We start from the raw sequence: 21,785 nt of genomic DNA, 5'->3' as shown, positions 1-21,785 counted from the left end.
AGAAAAAAAATTAGGAGAGGAAAGATCCAAAAGTATGCATTGGGATGGGACTTCCAGAATATTTTGCCAAGGGGTGCCCTTCAAAAGCTAAATAAAACATTAAGCAATTGCTCCTTGGCTGTTGGTTTTTAATAGGTAATTTCCAGGGGTGAAATCCAGCAGGTTCTAACAGATTCTGGAGAACCAGTAGCGGAAATTTTGAGTAGTTCGGAGAACCAGCAAATACCACCTCTGGCTGGCCCCAGAGTGGGGTGGGAATGGAGATTTTTGCAATATCCTTCTCCCAGGAGGGGAGGGAATAGAGATTTTGCAGGATCCTTCCCCTGGCATGGCCATCAAGCCATGCCCACAGAACTGTTAGGGAAAAAATTTGGATTTCACCCCTGGTAATTTCATCACTGGCAGTCTTATCACTTTCATTTCCATACGTCCACTTTAGACTTGTCAAACTGATGCCTTTCTCTTTATTTGTAGCTCTTTGTTGATCAACAAAAGAACTTGCAGATTCCCAAGTCTGTGTGAAAGTGAATGAAGTCAGCCATCACTATTTACAGGACAAATTGCTATGCTTGGCTGAATCATTTGATTGAGTCAACACAGATTTGCTGGTTCATGGGTCCAACTTTTGTAATTCTATTTGTCCAGAAATGTTTGGTGAACATTATGGCAACTTCAACTTATTATTGCTTATGATTTTAAATTTGCTTGAATGGACTGCCCTGCCAATGTTTTATTGCCCTGACTCTGCTGTTAGAAATCTTATTCACATATTTACTTATTTACTTCAACAGGATCTCAATGGTGCCTATTGATGTTTAATTTCTTGGTTTTACTCCCAAAGGACTATGTAGCAAACCTCCTGATGAGTCACTGAGGCTTTAGAGAATGACAGAAAGTTTCACCAATTTCTAATAAATGTTCTGGTTCTTAATGAGTCAGAATACATCAGGAGTGACAGGAACAAAGAGATCAGGAATGGTACAACATGCAATGCTAGCCTGTGCTTATGCATCACAGGAAAGGAGCAGAACAACTGATTTTCCACAGCCAATCTACCAGAATCTTCCTGTTGCTTCCACCCATATTATTTGGCACATTTTTAGATGCAACCCACCAGAGGATGCAGTACGAAGGACCAGACACCAGAATATTAATTAAATAGTGATTGCCAATTTATCTGAAAATGCCTGTTAAGATTTTTAGTTTTAAACAATTCTGATTAAATTAAGTGGACAATCCAGTATAGGTTTCCAATCCAAAAAATTCACACTAAAAAAAAACAAACCATAGTGTTAAAAGCTTTGTTAAAAGCTAAAAGGTTTTTGGGTATGGAGCAGTGGCGGGATTCAAATTTTTTTTACTACCGGTTCTGTAGGCGTGGCTTGGCGAGCGTGGCATGGCTTGGTGGGCAAAATCTCCATTCCCTCCCTACTCTAGGGGAAGGTTACTACAAAATTCCCATTTCCTCCCAATCAGCTGGAACTCAGGAGGCAGAGAATAGATGGAGGCGGGGCCAGTCAGAGGTGGTATTTACTGGTTCTCCAAACTACTCAAAATTTCCACTACCAGTTCTCCAGAACTGGTCAAAACCTGCTGAATACCACCTTTGGTTAAAAGGAATAGTATCATCAGTTATGGTTTAATCATATCACTGAGCTACTTTGAGCTTCTTAAGAGAGGACTTTCATTGGTATCAAATTTTTTTGTAGTACAGAACAGAGCAGATGTGTTAGGAATACAGAAAGCTCTTATTTATATTCAATTTTAGACTTATTATCAAGGCTTTTAGTCTTGTTGACTAGAATTGTGGCAGTTAAAATCCTGTACAACTAATAGGCATCTTACTGGCAGTGACTCTAAAAAATGTTTTACAAAGTCATCTACAATGTTACCCTTTTTAAAATTGCAGACATCAGAATCTAGGGGAATTTGGAACCTTCTGTACTTGGGCTGGGGTAAAGGTATGGATTTAAAGGACAAATATGATTCAGAGTGCACCTGAGTATCCATGCAGTACCTCTCAGGAACACCTTAAACAAACTCAAGTTTGCAAAACATCTATAGTCAAGCTACATGAATCCAAGAAAGATATAAACTACCTTGAAGTGTTCCTAATATATCCTATATGTTTACTCATGTGACTCTATCTGGCCTTATTCTGTACAATCAGGCTAGAAAGCCCATGCGGGTAGTCTAGGTCCCTTGCTTAATATCTGTAAAATGTCATGTACATGCACCTTGCCTTGCCTTGGCTATACTGTATATCCACAATAACAAAAGTTGATATAAAACAAGCAAAATAATGCAATATTTTTCTCTGTGCTTATACAAACTGATATTGTACTTTTAACTCAAAAATATACATGTGAGGAGGAATTGGAGCAACTACACAACACACATCAAATATTCCAATAATACTTTTCTTGAAATAAATGCCTGATGCAAATTACAATCATTTTCAATTATAAATGCATACTATGTGTGAAGCATGCAATTGCCTTATAATATAATTTCAAATGTAAATGAATGGATTACAAGCACTGTTTATTTAATAAGGTAGTTTGGAGAAAGCTGTGCATTGAACTATTTAGTTATCAAATTTACAGTGTATATTTGCTCATCAAAAACAAGTGATTACAGGTAGCATATAACAAAGCTAAAACAAGGTCAATAAATATCCAAAATAATTGTGTGAGAAATGTACAGTTAGATTCTCAGTCTAAGACTGGTGGAAACTAATAATTTGAATCCTAATCAAGGACCTAAGAACCAGGGGTGGGTTCTACTTACCTTTACTACCGGTTTGCAACGGGATCGCGCGTGTGCCAAGCTTCTGCGCAGGCGCAGAAACTTCTGTGCATGCACAGATCACCTATGATGACATCCGGGGCGGTGGGTGGAGCCTCCTGCCGGTTCTACTACTGGTTCTTGTGAACCGGTCTGAACCGGGGCAACCCACCACTGCTAAGAACTATCAAGTGTCTAAGAATATAGGCAGGTCCAAGAAGACTGGTTTTTTTGTAAAATCATGCTGTTCAGGTCTGATAAATTCAACTTTCTGGATATTGAAGAAATCCTTTCTAGACATTAAAGTATCACTTTATTATTATTGTGGTTAATTGTTCATTACCAGGATGGTTAGACTGGATTTGGCATTTTTATCCATCTGCCAAGTCCTTCCCAAGAACCTGGGATGGGTTACATGTTTGATGGTATTAGAGATCTCATTGCAGGATGTAAGCTGTTTCAAATAAAGCTGCTTTTTGCAATTGACTGATGGTGAATTTGTCAATGCTGATGGTGTTTTAAGTGGTGCTCCAGTTGTTTTGGAATTGCACCCAAGGATCCTATACTATTGGTTCTACCTTTGGTTTCTTTTGCCACAATCATTCTATTTCTATCTGTTGGTCTTTATATTTTGTTATCTTCTCCAGTTATTTCTTTTATTCTGTTCTCTCCAGATGCTGGCATGTCCACTATCCAGACCTTTTTTGGTCTTTCTTATTAACAATGATTAAGTTTGAGATCTTATGTGGCAGGGGCATGTCTGTTTGAATTCTAAAGTCCCAAAGTACTTTAGCTTCATTTATTATCAACATATTAAAAACAAAGCTAAAAAGAAGAAATAATGGGTGAAGAGATGTTAATAATAATGGAGCCTCCTCACTAGAACTATACAGCAATGCTATAGGCATGGTTATTATTATAACCGTTATTGTAGGTTATAAGACAACAGGAACACATTTATTTAAAATCTGTTCCACAGAATAACTCTCTCAAGATTCATATCTTATTTTCATCAGTAGCCTTGGGGTGTATCCATCATCCAATTGTATTCCAGCTGCATTAACAAATCACTTAATGCGGAAATCTAAAATTATACAAGAGGACAACAACATGGACAACAATTACTTTTTGAGAGACAATGCTCAAAATTTTCATGAATTCTGTTCCCATTAAACAATGCAGAAACCATAAAGATCTGCTTGATGCATCAACTATCCCATTCTGTTCTTCATTTTTCTTTAATTTGATCTCCTTGGCTCTTTGGCTACAACTAGAAGTCTTTCACTTTTTTGTTTCATTGGATAGAATAAACTTTTCCCCTACAAAAATTCATTCCAACTTTAGAAAGCCTACAAGAACTATGTCCTCATCAGAGATAGAACCTGGAGACATTTGACCGTGGGTTTCAGCACTTGCAAAGAGAAAAGAGGCATGAACCTTACTAATTCTAGACTCAAGGAACCTGTGGTCCTTTTTGAAGCCTCAAATGTCTATGTAGCTGAGGATATGGAATGATCAGATTCTAAATCCAAGCTATTACATAATGGAAGAACAGTATCCTTCAGTGTTATTGTTCAAAAGGATGCACATAAATATTCCTTTAAATTGGAACTATTATGCAAAGTGATTCACATCTACCTTATATGAAACTCATTGTCAGCTGTCTAGCTGGTGAATCCAGAAAAAGACACTCTTGGGACATTATTTTATAAACTTTACTGAATAAATCCACATTGGCACAGAAGAAGCGAAGCTAGCTCTGGGCTTCCTGTGCAAATTCACACATAGTTCATTTCCCCACAGACCACCCCACAGTCCATTATATCCACCAATCATTTCTGTTCGTTTTGATTTGGGAATCAGCTGATCACACTGTGGCATCTGCTCTGGGTGTCCTTGAAGGGGGTGCAATGTCTCATTGGAAACAATGATGCTTGGAAGCCATTTCCCCCACCCTTGTATTCCAATCCACCCACCCACCACCACCATTGTTTGTCAAGCTGTGACCAAAGTGGAATATAGGCAAAAGTTTGAGTCAGTTTTGACATATTTCATTTACCAGATGAAAAAAATGAAAAAAATGCTTTGCTGATATTTATCTGTAAATATATTAGTGTAAATTATAAGACCCTGCATTCATTTTAGCTATTTTTGCATTGTGAAACTTATCAATAACATGCATACTAAAAAGGATTCACAGTAAAAAAAGAAGTGCATCTCCTGTAACTGAAAGACAATTTATTGCTGCATAATAAGCAGGTAACGAGGAGGCATCAGCAAGCATCTCAATAGCTCATAGGCTTCTTCTAAAACAATATGCATTATATTAGCCTTCCCTAGGCACTTACAATTATCTAGGATAGTGTACAGCATATAACAACAAGGATGGGAATAATTGCTAGATATGAATGAGGAGGTACAAGTGAGGTTTTAGCCCATACAATGACCACCCATCACATATGCTCAAATGTACATTTTAAGTCCTTAATAAGGTGAAATAGAGTTGTGATGGGAGTAGAAAGCCTTTAGCTGACCTGAAAACAAGGGCTTCCACAAAGGGTGAAATGCTGTCGGTTCGTACAAGGTTCAGCTGAACTGGTAGCAGTGGCAGCGCATGGTTTGGAGAACCGGTAGCAGCGGCAATGCGAGGCTCCACCCACCTGCCTGGATGTCGTTACTTCCTTTTAACTAGGAAGTAACCTGTTTTTGATCCTTTGCGCATGCGCAGAAGGCTTTGCGCATGCGCAAAGGGTCCAAGCGCGCACTTCCAAACCGGTAGGGAAGGTAAGTAGATTTCACCCCTGGTTCCCACATTTGGGTCAAAGGGCTTTGAATGGCATGCTGGGATTTGTGCTCAAAACAAGGTCTGGGACTTACATAAATGGGAAAGTTCAGAACAACACCTAAATTTTAACTAAATTACATTTTATTTATTTACTGAAATGTTTCTGTAATTATATTGACATCCTCCCCATGAATTAAGACATTTTCTCAATATGGTAGTGACATTTGAAGAGATTCTTGGAGCTCCTGAGAAGTTCTTGTTCAGCCCTGTTCTGAGAGAAACCTCAGAAGTAAAACCTTGCCAATTTATAAGAGTTGGCTTTAGTTAAGACCCTATTAGAAGCTTTCATTTGTAGCACTTATTTCAACTGCATATATAAAGAAATTGAACTTCATATATTTAGAATAAGACTGCTCTTTAGAAGGCCAGATCCTGAAGATGACACTCAAATACTTTGGCCACCTAATGAGAAGGAAGGACTTACTGGAGAAGAGCCTAATGCTGGGAAAGATTGAGGGCAAAAGAAGAAGGGGACGACAGAGAATGAGGTGGCTGGATGGAATCATTGAAGCAGTAGGCATGAGCTTAAATGGATTCTACAGGATAGTAGAGGATAGGAAGGCCTGGAGAAACATTGTCCATGGGGTCGCGATGGGTCGGACATGACTTCGCAACTAACAACAACAAATATTTAGAACTCTTCAGAACTCTACCTTCAGATGATTAGGGAGAAGGAGATATTTTTAAAGATGGGCCCATAGCAGCACATGTTAGTAGAAAGGGTATTCTGTAAGATAGGAAGACTAGGTTCCAGCTTTTACATTTTAATGTGTTTGTGTATTTCCAGGAAATAAATATTAATGACTTCCACAACTAATGTCTCAAAGCAGTGAGACGAGAAAGTCATGAAAAATCCAGGCCTCTAAAACTGTAAACCAGTCAATATGAGTTAAATATTCTCTCTTTTTTCCAAATAGTAAAAGGAAAAGAATAATATAAGATGTCATAATCATCACCATTGAAAGACTAGAACAGGAACTGAAGGACCATTGGCTCCTACTTCATAATATTAGGAAATCTAGCACTATGCTGGTAAACATTTACAGAATCTAGTAAATCAGATCATGCTGTACTTCCTCTGTCTTCTTATACTTCATTGAATTAGAGACATGTTTACCTGAATCATATCTGAATGTTATCTTGTTCTTTCTGGACTTATAAAATGCTTCAGCCCTTTTTCCTTAGGTAACAGTTCCCAAATATCTCTACCAAAGTTGTTTTCCCTGCTCTGTGCAGCTATTAACAGAGCCACTCAGACATCAATCCTTTAAAAGCAGAGTCATATATAATCAACATCAGATTGTCCCATCATGAGAGAAGGATGGATTCCAGAGGATGGAAACTAAGGTGGAAGCAAACTAAGGCAGATTCAATGCTATTTGAAGAGTTTGCTCCTGAAGAAAGAAAATGGTAGCTTTTCCATTCTACCTGTAGGTCAAGTAATTCATAAATACTCCATTAAGGCAGCTACCAGGGCAAAATCAGCCAGCATCTGAGGACAAGGCATCATTTATTGGACAAACTATATGGTATGTATCGTTCTGTTCTTCTATGTTTTCTTATTCCTTCTTCACCAGTGGTGGGTTGCCCCTGGTTCGTACTGGTTCTATAGAACCGGTAGTAAAACCAGCAGGAGGCTCCGCCCACCAACCCCGATGTCATCAAAATGCTTCTGCGCATACTGCGGCCCCGTTGCAAACTGGTAGTAAAGGTAAGTAGAACCCACCCCTGCTCTTCACCATTTCCTCTTGGAGCAACTACATCGCTTACCAAATGGCGGGATTGGACTGGTGAAATGCAAGAAAGGTAAATGGAAGAATAATCAAGATTAATTCATTCAATTGTGAAGAAAGATCAAAATAGAGCTGTGTTTCTCAATCTTGGAAATTTAAGAAATGTGGATTTCAACTCCCAGAATTCCCCATCTAGCATGAATTCTGGGGTTTAAAGTCCAGATGTCTTAAAGTTGCCAAGAAACATTGAAGTAGAGTAATTTGCCTTTAACATTTAATATACAATCCTGAAAAGCAGAGATAAAATACACACACACACAGTATGCTTGCTTACCCAAATCTGTAGCTTAATTCTTTTTTCATTTTTGAAGACTGTTTTCACTTTGAAATCGATCCCAACAGTGCTTACAAAAGCTGAGGTAAAAGAATCATCAGCATAACGGAATAAGAAGGAGGTTTTCCCAACGCTGCTGTTACCAATGATGAGAAGTTTGAACATATAATCAAAGTTCTGATCTGATGTCTCCTTTTGGCCGTATCGGGTATCTTGCGCAGATGCCATCTGTAGATTGCAGATGAGGATAGAGAGAGGGTTTTTTTAAAAAATAAATAAATAAATGTTATGTTTGCTTCATGTAACTTCAAAATGCTTATCTTTTCACCAGCCTTCTCAGCACTATGGGCCCAAGTATTTGTGTAGAAATTGAAGGAGATCTTATGATATTCAAATAATACAGATAAACATAGTGAATATTTTGGTTCCAGAAAATCAGTGGCAACCCTCCTCTCCACAAGGGAGCAGTGCTAATTAATTTTTGTTAACCAGAATTGAAATCCAGCAGATTCTGACAGGTTCTGGAGAACTGGTAGTGGAAATTTTGAGTAGTTCAGCGAATCGGCAAACACCATCTCTGGCTGGCCCCAGAGTGGGGTGGGAATGGAGATTTTGCAGTATCCTTCCCCTACCATGCCTACCAAGCCACGCCCACCAAGCCACGCCATGCCCACCAAGCCACGCCCACAGAACTAGTAGTAAAAAAATTTGGATTTCACCACTGCTGTTATCCAAATGGCCAATATTGTGTATATTCACAGAAATGTTTTTAAGCATTCCTAAAATAGCAGCCCAACCGTTAGAATCAATTGCTATGAAAAGGAGAAGAATTCTAGTGCCTAGGCCAAAGAAGATGAAATGACAAAAGAACTGAAAAAGCAGAAAGAAAAAAAATCTTGCTTAGCTTTGTGAATTTTCTCTATTCCATCTTGTTGTATTATAATCTTGTTATACCAAATTGATATCCTGCTTTCCCCTCCAGGAACTTAAAATGGTGTATACATAGTATAATTCTTTTGGGGTGGGGGGTGGGGCTGGCTTTGAGTAATGTATTGGGATTGTAATTTTAAAAGTAGGTAAGGACAGGAGGGTGAGCAAATATGGGACAATAGCTATATATAGCTAAATTTCAATTGGATTATAATTGCATTATATTCATGTTATTTTTTTTACTTTAAGTTTATATGTCTTTCTATTGCCAAAGACACAATGGCATATAAATAGAAATACATGAATGAATAAATAAACAAATAGCACATTATAGCTGTTGTTGATACAGTTAATAAAGATATGAAACGTATTCAAAAGAACTTCATGAAGAATTATATTTAGAATATTGCTACCAAGAACAAAAAAAAATAGAAGAATAGCTGTCATCGTTAAATGAGTCTTTCTAATAGATTGCCTCTGGGTATTTAGAGTTTAAATTTATGTACATATGTATAAGTACATCCATCTGCCAGGACAAAAGATTCTGACTTTTAACTTGGCCAGTAGGAACTTCAAATATATGTATTTTGTTGTGACCTTGCTGAATGTTCACTCAACTTTGATTAATTCCTGCCACTGTTGAACTTATACCCTAAATATGTGGATTTCTGCTCTGCTAGGGAAAAAATCATAAAAATTCTTCACTATGATGGAAATGAATTTGGTATTATGTTTTTAAAAAACAGGAGAACATTGTAGTAAACCTCTAACTCAGGGGTCTCCAACCTTGGCAACTTTAAGACTTGTGGACTTCAACTCCCAGAGTCTTAAAGTTGCCAAGGTTGGAGACCCCTGCTCTAACTGACTGGGAAATTTGGTGACTTGAAGTCCAGATATCTTAAAGTTGCTAACTAAGGTTGAAAAACACTATTCTAATGGATAGTATGTAGAGTTCTTGCACTTGCTATAAGTGTTAGATGTCCTCCTGCCTTTTATTTATTTATTTTTCCAATGATGATCTATATCTTCATTGGCTTCCCACGTATCAATCAATAGTCCTAAGTGAAAACATAATAAGGAAAGCCTCCCATGGTGCTTTTTCAGTCCAAGAATATGGGCAATCAGGGAATTTGATCTCCATTAAGAGTGTACAAACTAGGCTGAATCCAATATGAAATGTCAGTCTGACCTGACAATTCAGAAACCTGTTTGAAGTATTGAAGCAGATAGTTTGTTTCCTAAATCAAATGCCTCTGCCTTAATATCAGTTATCCAGCTAATATTATACCAAAGGAGAACTGGTATAGCAATACAGGACGATTGCTTTGCCTTGCCCAAATGCCAAGACAGACTCAAATAGTGGGGGCTAGGCAGTGGTGGGTTGCTCCCGGTTCGGACCGGTTCTATAGAACCGGTAGTAAAACCAGTGGGAGGCTCCGCCCACCGACCCTGACATCATCAGAACACTTCTGTGCATGCGCAGAAGCTTTTGCGCATGCACAGAAGAGCGAGCACAGCCTCGATGTGAACCGGTAGTAAAGGTAGGTAGAACCCACCCCTGCGGCTAGGTAATTAAAGAATAGGTCTGCCATGGTATGGAAACACAGGCTCATAAAAAAAAGTTGTAGGCTGCCCAGTGGTTTTAATCCAAAAGACCTAAGGACCGCATTAGAGTGTGAGCATAGCCCCTGTCAGTCTGCAGTTGTATCTTTTAGCAGAATCATATGGCAGCTGCTTTAAAGAGTCGTGCAGTGGCCTAGAGGGGAAGCTCTTGCCTCACAATCAGGAGGCTGTGAGTTCTACCCTAGGTAGAGGCAGATATTTCTCTTTCTGGGCACAATGAGTACTGTATATATCTGCTGAACAAAACTCTGCATTGGCGACAGGAAGGGCATCCAGCTATTAAACACTCTGCTAACTCCATTCAGTTGCTCAGACTCCACCCCGCAAGGGATTATGGGGTTGTTAAAAAATGATGATGATATGGCAGCTGCTTTAAAGAGTTTCAGATAGAGGCTACATTGTTCTCTGAAGCAGCAGGCCGAACTGAACCTGAAACAGAGCACAGCCATAGAAAACACAGTCCTTTGAAAAGGGTAGGTGGAAATTATGAATAGCATTTTAGAAAACATATTAACTTAAAAACGTTCATATCCTTCTTTCTTCCATGAAGCCCTAGGAGTCATAGTTTATTCCTTACTCTCATTTTATCTTTGTAACAACCTTGGAAGATAGTTGAACTGAATGGATGCAATTGACTTAAACTTGCCTACACCAATGAAGATTTGAATCTAGTTCTCTTCATTTCCAGTCCAACAGAAAGCCAATATAATATCCCTGTACCGATGGGAATGAATAGCTGATAGTGATATGAAGTATCCTGTTGTCAGCCTTTAAACCCAGACTTTGAGTTTTCTGCTATTACAATACGAATGCTACAACATAAAACACAATTTCAAGCCGGTGATATTTTTCAAATGCTATTGAGGCTTTTCAGTCCTTCTATGTGTAATTGATCCTCTCAGCCTCCTTTTTGAAAACATTTCTTAACTGGTAACATCTGCTTTCACTGTTGCGAAATTGGGGTGCTTGACTTTTATTTGCAGACAAGTGCAAAACATTTTAAAGGAGAGGTTTTCAGTTCTCTCTATATATTAGGATTCAGGAACTACTATTGTTATCACTACACTGAAATACACTGTCACTCATTTCTTTCATGGAATGTAGCTACAGTATTCCCATTTTAAAGGTTGTGTTGACTTGCTTTTCCCCAATGATTAACAATTGTGTTGGGAATATCAGGATGGAGCTGAGTTATAATAATAATATGCATTAACTATCCATTTGCCTGTTTGAATGATGTTTGGACTTTTATATGCATGGACAGAAACTGACTGCACAAATATGGATGATTGGATGGTTATCTATAAACCCATTTTTAGGACTCTGAGGCTGAAGGCACAATCAGAATCTGGAAGGGATATTTCAGGATGTGGCGAGGAATATTTTTTCATTGAGGTAGTTAGAACGGCCTGTTCATACATGATAGATATGACTAGCCATTAAACAAATATTGATCAGAATGGTCAGTTGACAATATTTTCCATTTTTTTTCTTAGATCCCTGAAATGTTCTATATCTCCCAGCTTCTTTTTCAATGCTGGAAAAGTGGCAATATTTTGAAAGTGGTCATCAATTACTTATTTTGTTTTGTTGAGGACCCAGAGGTTTCCTTGTTAATGCATTGGTCTGCCACATGCCATGTTCCAGGTTTTTATTTGCAATTTAAAAGATTCTTTCAAAAAAAGATTTTTTAAAAAGATGAGACAAAGGTCTTGAAGATGATCAAAAAGATGCTCAGATCATCATATTGTCTAATTCTGAAAAAGGATGTGTTAAGTAGACAAAGAATGATTCCTTGAAACTATCACATGCAAGCAGAGGAAGTCATGGTAAAATTAATTTCATGATTAAGTATATTATATTGTATTATTGTACATCTTCTGCAGTGACAGATATTTTCTTGCTTATTGATTGGTTTCCAGTTCGGTTCAGGATGATGGTTTAAAACTTTAAAACTTTGATCTGCGTGGTAAGTGATAACAAGGGACAATTTGTCTCATTATCATGTTGCCTGGATGTTGAGACCTATAGCTAAAACTCTCTGTATAACACACCACTTGCAAAGGCTTTGCAGCTAAGTCTGCAAAGGGTGGTTTCCTGAATTGTTTTTTCTCAGACTATTATCACACGTGATCATGTTGATCATGCAGTCAGCCCACCAGCCCTGGCTCTATGCTTTCCTATTTAGGCACGTTTTTGAGGCTGGGCGCATGCATGGAAGTGCACATGTGAGCAAAATGCATGCGTGGAAGGCCAAATGCATGTGTGGAGGTGGCGCATGCCAATGGTGGGTTTCAAATTTTTTTACTACTGGTTCTGTGGGCGTGGTTTGGTGGGTGTGGCGTGGTGTGGTGGGCGTGGCTTGGTGGGCGTGGCAGGGGAAGGATCTCCATTCCCACCCCACTCCAGAGGAAGGATACTGCAAAATCCCCATTTCCTCCCAATCAGCTGGGAATTTTGAGGCAGAGAATAGATGGGGGCGGGGCCAGTCAGAATTTTTACTACTGTTTCTCCGAACTACTCAAGATTTCCGCTACCGGTTCTCCAGAACTGGTCAGAACCTGCTGAAACCCACCTCTGGCACATGCACTCACATTTTTGGTGCTGGGTAAATTATGTGAATCCCATCTCTGTTCCAAACACTTGCACAACTTTGATAACTGTTCCACTGCTCTGAACTCTCTGTAACATAACCATAGGTTCCTCTATGGCCTAGGACACTCTTTACCATAGGAACAATCTTTTACTCACATATGACATTCATAAAAAAAGCAGATGGCAAACATGTAGAAGTTACCTACCAGATATACCAGAAGTCTGAGTTAATGTTGATAATGCACAAAATGTTTATTGCTGACTTTGCTAAAGAGACATTCTGTATTCATATGGCAAATGAGACAGTTGTTCTACTGCACTGCCTGTCAGCTTCTATCATACACTAAGAGGCTAGTGCAAGCATGCTGGTTTATACCAATATTTGCTATCTTCAAAGTGGCCATTATGAATGAAGGAGGCCACACAGAAGATTCGTTTTAGAACAATTTTCCTCTGAATTTTAATAGCTGCATGGTTCATACTGAGGATCTTTGATGTCTGAAAGCCCATAAATTCTACCCTACATAATCTTCATTATGCAGAAACTAATGCTAATTGTGGTGAAATTTCCTGACTCCAAGGAAACTTTTGTGACATCACCATGACTCCTCATACCAATCATTATTTCTCTTTTCAGCCAATGCCTAATCAAAAGCAGCTTCCTGTCAGCCTTCCCATGTAAACCAGACAGACATGAAACACAACCAGATGTTCCAACTCTATTTTACTGTAAGGCTACATTAACAGAATCTTGTAAGTCTGAAAGTACAAATCTCCTGCCACTCCCATGACAGCCCAAGATACTAGCTTCCAAATCTCTTTCTCTGTCCATTATGCAGCTGTGGGTTATCCCATCTCTTATCTGGCCATTCCCTAGACAACACTTCCTCACCCCACCTCTCAAAGCCTTTCTCTCATACCATTATACTTCCTGAGTTCCAGCCATCATATTCAATAATTCACAGTATTTCAAGTCTTTTTCTGAAGGACAATTCATCTTCAGCTCCTCCTTTTCCAAACATTAGAAGCTCACAATGAGGACAATGATATCAAATTATTAGAACGGTGCTTAGCCCTAATGACTTGTACAATAGATTTTTTTGTGATGTTGCTTCTCCGTATTTCTGGATCTGACTCAAATCCTGACTGAAGATGTTTGAACGAGCCTGGCAACACAGAGAAAGAAAAGCCCAGATCATTTTAGTTCTGAGATTCCCTGTGTATTTTGAACGTATAAAATTTCTGATGATGTGGAAAAGAAAGATGAATGCAGGCAAATTTAATCAATTCTGAAAGTTTCAGAGTATTATACTGATCTCATTCGTGAAAACTGGACCTCCCAGATACTGATTTTCCTCATCTGTATTTCTTTAATGAATGTCTAGTATGAGCTATTTGAGGAAGCTACTGTTTCATGAGAACTAAAGAAAAGAAGTGTGATACACTGATTGGAATCTTAGGTGCCACTGGGAAGACCTATCTAAATGGTTGTGTGAGAAAAGTATAGGGTGAGGGTGACCGTAAAAAATATCTCCAACTCAGGGGTGTTCTACTTACCTTTACTACTGGTTTGCAACGGGGCTGCGTGCATGTGCTTGCTTCGCTTGCGTGTGCACGCTCTTCTGCGCAAGTGCAGAAGCATCAGCGCATGCGCAGAAGCATTTTCATGTTAGGGTCAGTGGGCGGGGCCTCCTGGCAGTTTTACTACCGGTTCTATAGAACCAGTGCGAACTGGGGGCAACTCACCACTGCTCCATAATTATATAAGCTATAATTGCACTCAACAATGAACTAAAGGGCAGCATGTTGGACAGCATTACTTGGTCTGTTGTGTGGATGTTTGGGTGGTTTAGGGATGGTGAACTGTGGTGGGTGGGAGTGTGTTTGGGGATTGTTATGTGTGTTGGACCTGGTCTTTGGGTGTTAAGTGAATTTCGTTGTATGGGTGTACTGTGTATACACGGACGATGACAATAAAGTTGTTGTTGTTGTTGTTGTTGTTGTTGTTGTTGTTGTTGTTGTTGTTGTTGTTATTATTATTATTATTATTATTATTATTATTTGGTTAGTACTTAAATGGAAGAACTACAATAGGAGAATTAGGACAACCCAGGATTGTAAGTTAAACTGAGAAATAAAATATCAGGGAAGATGGCAAAGGCTAACCCTACTGTTGTTAAGAAAACTATGTAGAAGTGTACGTGAAGATATCAGGCATCTAGCTCAACTCGAAAGTTTTTATTTTTTTTAAATATATAGCTACTTAAAATTTTGGGCAGAAAATGAAAATTGGGTAATTTGGAGTTCTAGTCTCCTTACAGGTAGTCCTTGATTTACAATTGTTTATCAACCATTTGAAGTTACCGTAGTGCTAAAAAGTACCTTTTGATTGGTCCTCCTATGGTCATGTGATCAAAATCCATGCAGTTGCCAAATGGCATGTATTTACAATGATTACCTCAGATTCTGGGCTTTTGTGATCACCATTTGGAAACCTTCCCAGCTGACTTCCAACAAGCAAAGTCAATTGGAGGGGGATTCCAGATTCACTTAATGACCATGTGATTCATTGTGATTTGCTTAATGATCGCACCAAAATGTCATCAAATTGAATGTAATTCACTTAGTGGCTGCCTGATTTAACGACAGAAATTCCTGTCACAAGTTCTGCATCTGAGAGTAAATAGCTATTGGTTTAGTGAGGCTCATTTGACAAAATCAAATGAATCCAATCAGCCTTTGATTTTTTGAAAAAAAAAAAAGGAAAAAAGATTCTTTTCAGAAAAAAAAAGAGAAATCCGCATCCCAACCAAATTCAAACTCATAATACAATCTGGAATAGCTTGGGGCTTGAATAATTATCAACACATTCAGTACAGCTAGACAGATCTTCAATAGAGTGTTTGATAAAACTTCAAATAGTACTATCAAAGCAGACTGTCAAATCAAAGTGGATATTTTAATGACCTCTGCACACCTTCTGTGCACACAGAGAAAACCTTGTAAAGCAAAGCAAAGCAGTTGGTCAGATTGATTCTACCCAGGGATGAAATGCTCCCGGTTCGGACTGGCTTGGGTGAGTAGGTAGCGATGGCAGTAGGCAGTTCGGAGAAGCGGTAGCAAAAATCCCTGCCCTCGCCCTCCATGCCCAGCTGAGCCGCACAATCATCAAAGCCTTTTTTTTCTTTTAAATGGCTCTGACAAGCCAAGCTCTGACGATCCCAGCTGAATTACCTGCTAATCAGGCAACTCAGCTGGGATCGCCAGAGCCATGTAAAAGAAAAAAACTTTTTTCTTTTTAAATGGCTCTGACGATCCAAGCTCTGACGACCCCAACTGAGTTGCCTGCTAATCAGTAGCAGAAATCCCTCCCCCTTCCCCCCTCAGCGTGCTTACCTTAGCAGCTGGTCACAACGCCTTGCTGTAATCCCTGCAATCCATTGCATCAGTAAGCAACTGAATCTCCCTGCCTGCAATCAAGCAGGCAGGGAGTTGTGGACTTCAACTCCCAGAATTCCTCAGCCAGCAAAGCAAAGCTACAAGTCTACAAGTCTTAAAGTTGCCAAAGTTGGAGACCCCTGTTCTATTGGGTAAGTTTTTTCCCCCTTTGGGAGCTTTAAAAAAATAGTTAATTGGGTTTTTTTTTTTAGTTGTTCTTTTTTTAGACCTAGCCATTTAAAGTTTAGGAAGTTTTAAATTTAGCTGCTTTTATATAAAAATAAAAATAAAATAAAATAAAATAATACTTGTGCAGCTTTCTGAGATTTAGTGTGTTTCTGTAATGTTTCACTCTAACTACACAAACACACAAAATCTCACAAAGCTGTATGTGGAATTTTGTATGTGTAAAGTGTGAAAGTTGTTTTTTTGGGCTTTTTGTGACTGTGTGAGGTTCCTGCTTGTTGCAGGGGCCATTTTGGGTCTAGCACAGCTGCTTTTATATTGTGGGTGAGCCAGTTGTGTTGTGTTGTGTTTTATAGGTTAAAAAAGAGCAAAGAAGTGACATTCTTACCACCTACCTTATGGAATCAACTCCCCCTGGAGCTCCGGGTGGCCCCTGAGCTGCGCTATTTCCACCATGACCTTATGACATGGTTAATTCGCCAGGCTGGATTGGACTGAAGGGGTTTTTAAGGGGAGTTTTAATGGTTTTTAACACTTAATATTGATTTATCTGTTTTTATTGCTGTGAGCCACCCTGAGTCCTTTCCGGAGAGAGGGCAGCATATAAGCTTAATTAATAAATAAAATAAATAAATTGACTTGGCCACGGCCACCTGACCAACAAGCCACACCCTCCCAGTCACCTTACCACCAAGCCCCGCCTACTAATTAAGTCCCGCCCACAGAACCAGTAGCAAAAAATGTTAGATTTCACCCCTGATTCTACCCACTTCTATACTTCTATTTTATTTTGGGACTCTGGGGCAGATTGACTCAATTTTCCCAGTTGTGGGACTAGATAGTCTTGAATTGGATCTGTGCTGTTTTGATAGGTCTAATTTTCAACAGAAGGACTGGGAGGAGGGAGAGGTTTTGATGCTAATTAGAAGTACTTTGCATGATTGCATTTTTTTTGGTATCTCTGAGAATCCTTGATACTCTCTAATTATAATTACACAGCAGACATGCAAATTTGTATTATTAGTCTCTTTCAATCTTCTGCAGCTTTGCTTTGACAGTGCTGTTGCATCTGGTTTATATAAAATCAGTGCTTGTGCTTCTTTGAGAAGCAGCAAAAACTTTTTTTGCATAATGCCATGACAGCAAGACGTTTGTGTAGATAGAAGAAAAGATCCCCTTCATCAAAACCAACAGATGGGTCTTCAAAAACAGAAGAATTGGGTTTTCTGAAAAAGGTCCTTCCATAAGACTGTTGATTCCAATGTTGAATATTACTTAGCTATACTGTTTAATTTCTAACTAGTGGTGGAAGCCTCAGAGGTAAAATTATTGAAAAATTGCTATGATTTCACTTCCTAAATCCTTCTTTGGTTTTCTTTAGTATCCTTTCTATATCCAATTTTGCTGTAATTAGTGATCTAAAGCAATCCTGCTCAGCGAAAAACTCTTCCCTATTGTTGCTGCCTCTAAATCTTGATTTACTTCCATATTTCCTTTAAAGCAGGAGTCTCCAACCTTGGCAATTTTATGACTGGTAGATTTCAACTCCCAGAATTCCTCAGGCAGTCATTAAGTACATGCTGGCTGAGGAATTCTGGAATTGAAGTCCACAAGTCATAAAGTTGCCAAGGTTGGAGACCTCTGCTTTAAAAGATACCTTAAAATTAGTTTTTTTTCCCCCTGGAAGGCTTTTGCTTGATAATCTCATCCCAATATATACTGTAGCTAAACTAAATTATGAGCAATTTAAATGATAGAATCCTTCTTTACTTAACCTTGTTTGATTCTCCTCCATTTTCAATTAATTTACCTGAGTCTTTTAAGTGTATAGGATATAGAGAGAGCAGGGAGTTCTATATAAAGCATTGCTGTTATTGATAATGACATGTGAAACCAATGTTCTACTTTAACTCCATAATTTTGTTTAGAACCTAAGTTTACAAAATTTATTCAAAACTAAATAATAATGTAACAATGTGTTTTCTGAACAAATGCAATTCTTGTAACTAATCCAGAAGCAAAATAAGACTATAACTTTCATTTTTACTATGAAAATATGTAATATTTTTATCCAGCTATAGGGTTCTAATGCTTTTTTTTAATAAAAAAATTGCCTAACAACATGAAGATATATTTTATACACACACACATATTCACTTGTAAAGAGTTTATGTTCTTTTGAGTTTAATTCTTGCAGATGGATATATTTATAATTACTTCTGGGGTAAATAGATTTCATCATGTAACATAACATTAGCAATCGATCTGAATGAATTATTGCAGTTCAACTTCAAAGTCAAACACACCCTACAGAAACGTTATGTAGGGGGACAGTAAACAAGAAATAATTCTATTAAAAAATTGAAATTTAACCTTAGATGAATAGTCCCTAAGGAAGCCCATTTGCCAAATTAAAACCTTGTAAATATTCTGCAGCTCATAATATTTCTACTAGACAGCAATATTTGTGAATAGGTATGATACAATTACTAAGGCAAGCCATACAATAAAACTACAGAAATTAACAAAACTTCCCTATACACATCTACACTGAAGTCCCATTAGGCCCAATGGATTTTACTTCCAAATGGGAGTAGATAGAAAGTAAATTATGTAGTTTATCTTTGGGCTGCAGAAATGCTCAGCTTTGTCAATTTCCAAAGATGGAGCTTTATTTTGTGCTTAAAAGTAAAGCAAGACTTTCCTGGGAAGGGGAATCAAACTAATTCTCAATTTTAATAAGCTATTACTTCAAGAGTAGCAATGATTCTTTAAAAATATAACCCTTTTCTCCATATTTATTAGATTTTAATTTTTCCCTAGCTCAAAGCAGCTATGATTAAAGACAATGCTTTGAAAATTTAGTAATTCAAATACAAAAGTGACTTCTAGGAAGATTTAAGCGTAGAGTTGTGCTGTAATATTCAAATGACCACCAGAGAGTAGTAAAGAGATAATGGAAACTCTGAACACTGTTTTTCCATCTAGTGGCCATCCAGAATTTTCCAGCCAAGATTTGGCAGCAGATCCATCACTCATCAAAGGTCCATCGATATATAATGTTAACAAAATATTAAGATAGCAAATTATGCTTACCTATAAGACTCATTCAGCACAATATGATTTCCTTTTGGCTACATGTATAACTGATTGAATCTTGCATAACATATAGTCAGAAATTAGACTTAATATGTTCAAGTGTTACTCCCTAGGCAATGATTTAGGGTGGCTACCTAAAGGATTTGGAGACTTCACGTTGGGAAGGGAGGGAAGAAAGAAGGAAAGGAAGAAAGGATCGATATACAATATACAGAGAATAAGAGTAGAATCCCCTCTCCTCTATGGTGTTAAAACGCTGGTGATGTTCCGTTCTTGCCCTGAATCAGCCTTTGCATATGGAGTTGCCAGCTGAAAGACAGTTCTATCAAATTGCATTTAGTCCTCAACGCTCTGAATTCGTCCGTAATCTCCGAGTTAATGCCTCGCTCTCCTCCTTAGTCGGCCAAAGAGAACAAATGAAGGGATCAGAATGTTTGAGGAAGAAAGACACGCAAGGGAAAACTGACACACGATGTTTGCGATGGGAATTGACACGTGATGTTTGCCTGAGTATCGTCCGTCCTTTCCTCTCCCTCCGGTTTGCAAATTAGATCTCCGAATTACTCAACCACCGGTTCCTGTTTCGGGCGCCGCAGCCCTTCCCCTCCTAGCCGCTGTCCCTTCGCCCCGATCGTGTGAATGCAGGCGCCCAAAAGTCCCTTTTGAGGAATATTCCCGGTTCCCCTTTGACGTGCCACTAACCTGCACAGCACCTTCGTGCCTCATTGTCAACCGCACGTCTTTTCTTCCTCTCTCCGCTTTCTTCCACCTCGCGGATTTACTACCGCTAAGGATCCAAGCAGCAGAGCGAGCCTTACAGCCAAGCCAGACTATACACCCGGCTCAAGGCAGGAGCAACAGCAGCGAACGACACGCTCAGCCGCTGCTCCGCCAGGGATCCAGCGCAGAGCGATCAGCACGGGAGCTGTCCACGGTGTCATTCCTCCCCCCCCCCCCCGCACCGCAACCAGCTTCGCAACGATCTGTGGGAATTGTAGTCAGAGCCGACTAGGGCTGCTGCCCAATCGAAGAGGAGCTTTCCTTACCCCACAACTACGTCTCCCAGGGACGCTCGCGGGCCTTTCGCTTCGCCCTTTCATTCCCTCCCCAGTGTAATCGCTCCATGGAAACGGAAACAAGGGTCTCCTCGGCTTTATAGTTTCCCAGCTGTTGGGCAAGTCTTTGCTTGGGCTACTGCTGGCTGAACTTTCTGAGGAAAAGGGGGATAAAAATGATTTTAATTTGGTTTTAATGGGGTTTTAAAACTGGTTTTAAAATGAGAGTTTTAAATTCGGCCTGTGATTTAATTATTTTAATCTGCTTTTAAATTCTGTTTTGTACATTGCTTTTATTATGGCTGTTCACCGCCCCGAGTCCTTCGGGAGAAGGGCGGTATATAAATTAAATAAATTAAATAAAAAATAAATAAAATAAAAAGCCTTCAACCTCCCCCCCCCCCAAAAAAAACCGGGGTTTCTCCATTAGACTAGCCGGAGGTGAAGTGAATCTCGCCCACTCCCCACGTTTTCTAACCGGAATTAAACCTCCATCGCCCCCCCCCCAAATGGGTTTCCTTCCATTCTGGCGCCTTCGGGTGGAAGACGCTTCATTGGGTAGGAAAGCTGCCGCCAGCAGAGTTTCTTCACTTAGCGTAGACCTATCGAGGCGGCCCCTTGATGGGGGTGGATGAGGGTGAGGGGATTCGGGTAGTTTCATCGCTGTTGGACCTCCTCCCCTCCCACTTTAAACAGAGGGGAAAGAGCCCCTACCTTGCCGTACAGTTCCATCTCGGCCTCGCCAAACCGAGGGGGGGGCTCCAGAGCCTAGAGGGCTACTCGCCGTCCTGATTTTGCGCACACAAAGACTGGCGAAGGCACCGAGCGAGGCTCAGGAGGGAAACTGAGGGGGAGAAGAGCCAAGGCAGAGCGTGGAACTCGCTCGCCCCTGGAAGCTGGAAATCCAGTAGCGCCTTTTTTTTCTTTTTGGAACATCGCGCCCCCCTCCCCCCCAGCTCCGAGCAGAGTTTCCTAGCACAGCTCTTGGCTTGAGCGCAACCCAGGGGAGAGCTCCCTTTAGGCACCTTTGGTTTAATTAGCCCCGGAGCAGAAGAAGAGCAGGTGCGGGAGGAGGGGACCGGGTTTGTTGGGTGGGGGGGGGCATCAGAGGCAGCGCGTTGTGGAAACGGCAACCTGCTCAGAGCAAAACAAAAGAAGTG

At 39.6% G+C, this 21,785-nt stretch overlaps 1 protein-coding gene across 3 annotated transcripts in view; it reads right to left on the bottom strand.

Moving 5' to 3' along the window:
• RAB3C (RAB3C, member RAS oncogene family) overlaps positions 1 to 21,515 on the bottom strand; it is a 109,762-nt gene extending 88,247 nt beyond the window's left edge. The window contains exons 1-2 of one of the 3 annotated variants that reach the window (XM_034440932.3): positions 21,340 to 21,515; positions 7,700 to 7,927 (exon numbers count right to left, since the gene is read on the bottom strand). In XM_034440932.3, the coding sequence (XP_034296823.1) occupies positions 7,700 to 7,927; positions 21,340 to 21,357 (246 nt within the window). In that variant the 5' untranslated portion in view covers positions 21,358 to 21,515. Of the gene's footprint in view, positions 1 to 7,699; positions 7,928 to 13,053; positions 13,254 to 20,272; positions 20,587 to 21,339 lie in introns of those variants that run through there. The other 2 variants (XM_034440931.3, XM_034440933.3) reach the window with 2 other exon arrangements.
• Positions 21,516 to 21,785: the final 270 nt, after the last annotated feature.

The sequence above is a fragment of the Pantherophis guttatus genome, chromosome 2 (assembly GCF_059756535.1).
Source record: "Pantherophis guttatus breed Tessera chromosome 2, ASM5975653v1, whole genome shotgun sequence".
NCBI lineage: Eukaryota > Metazoa > Chordata > Lepidosauria > Squamata > Colubridae > Pantherophis > Pantherophis guttatus.
This window is presented reverse-complemented; position numbering and strand designations above follow the sequence as displayed.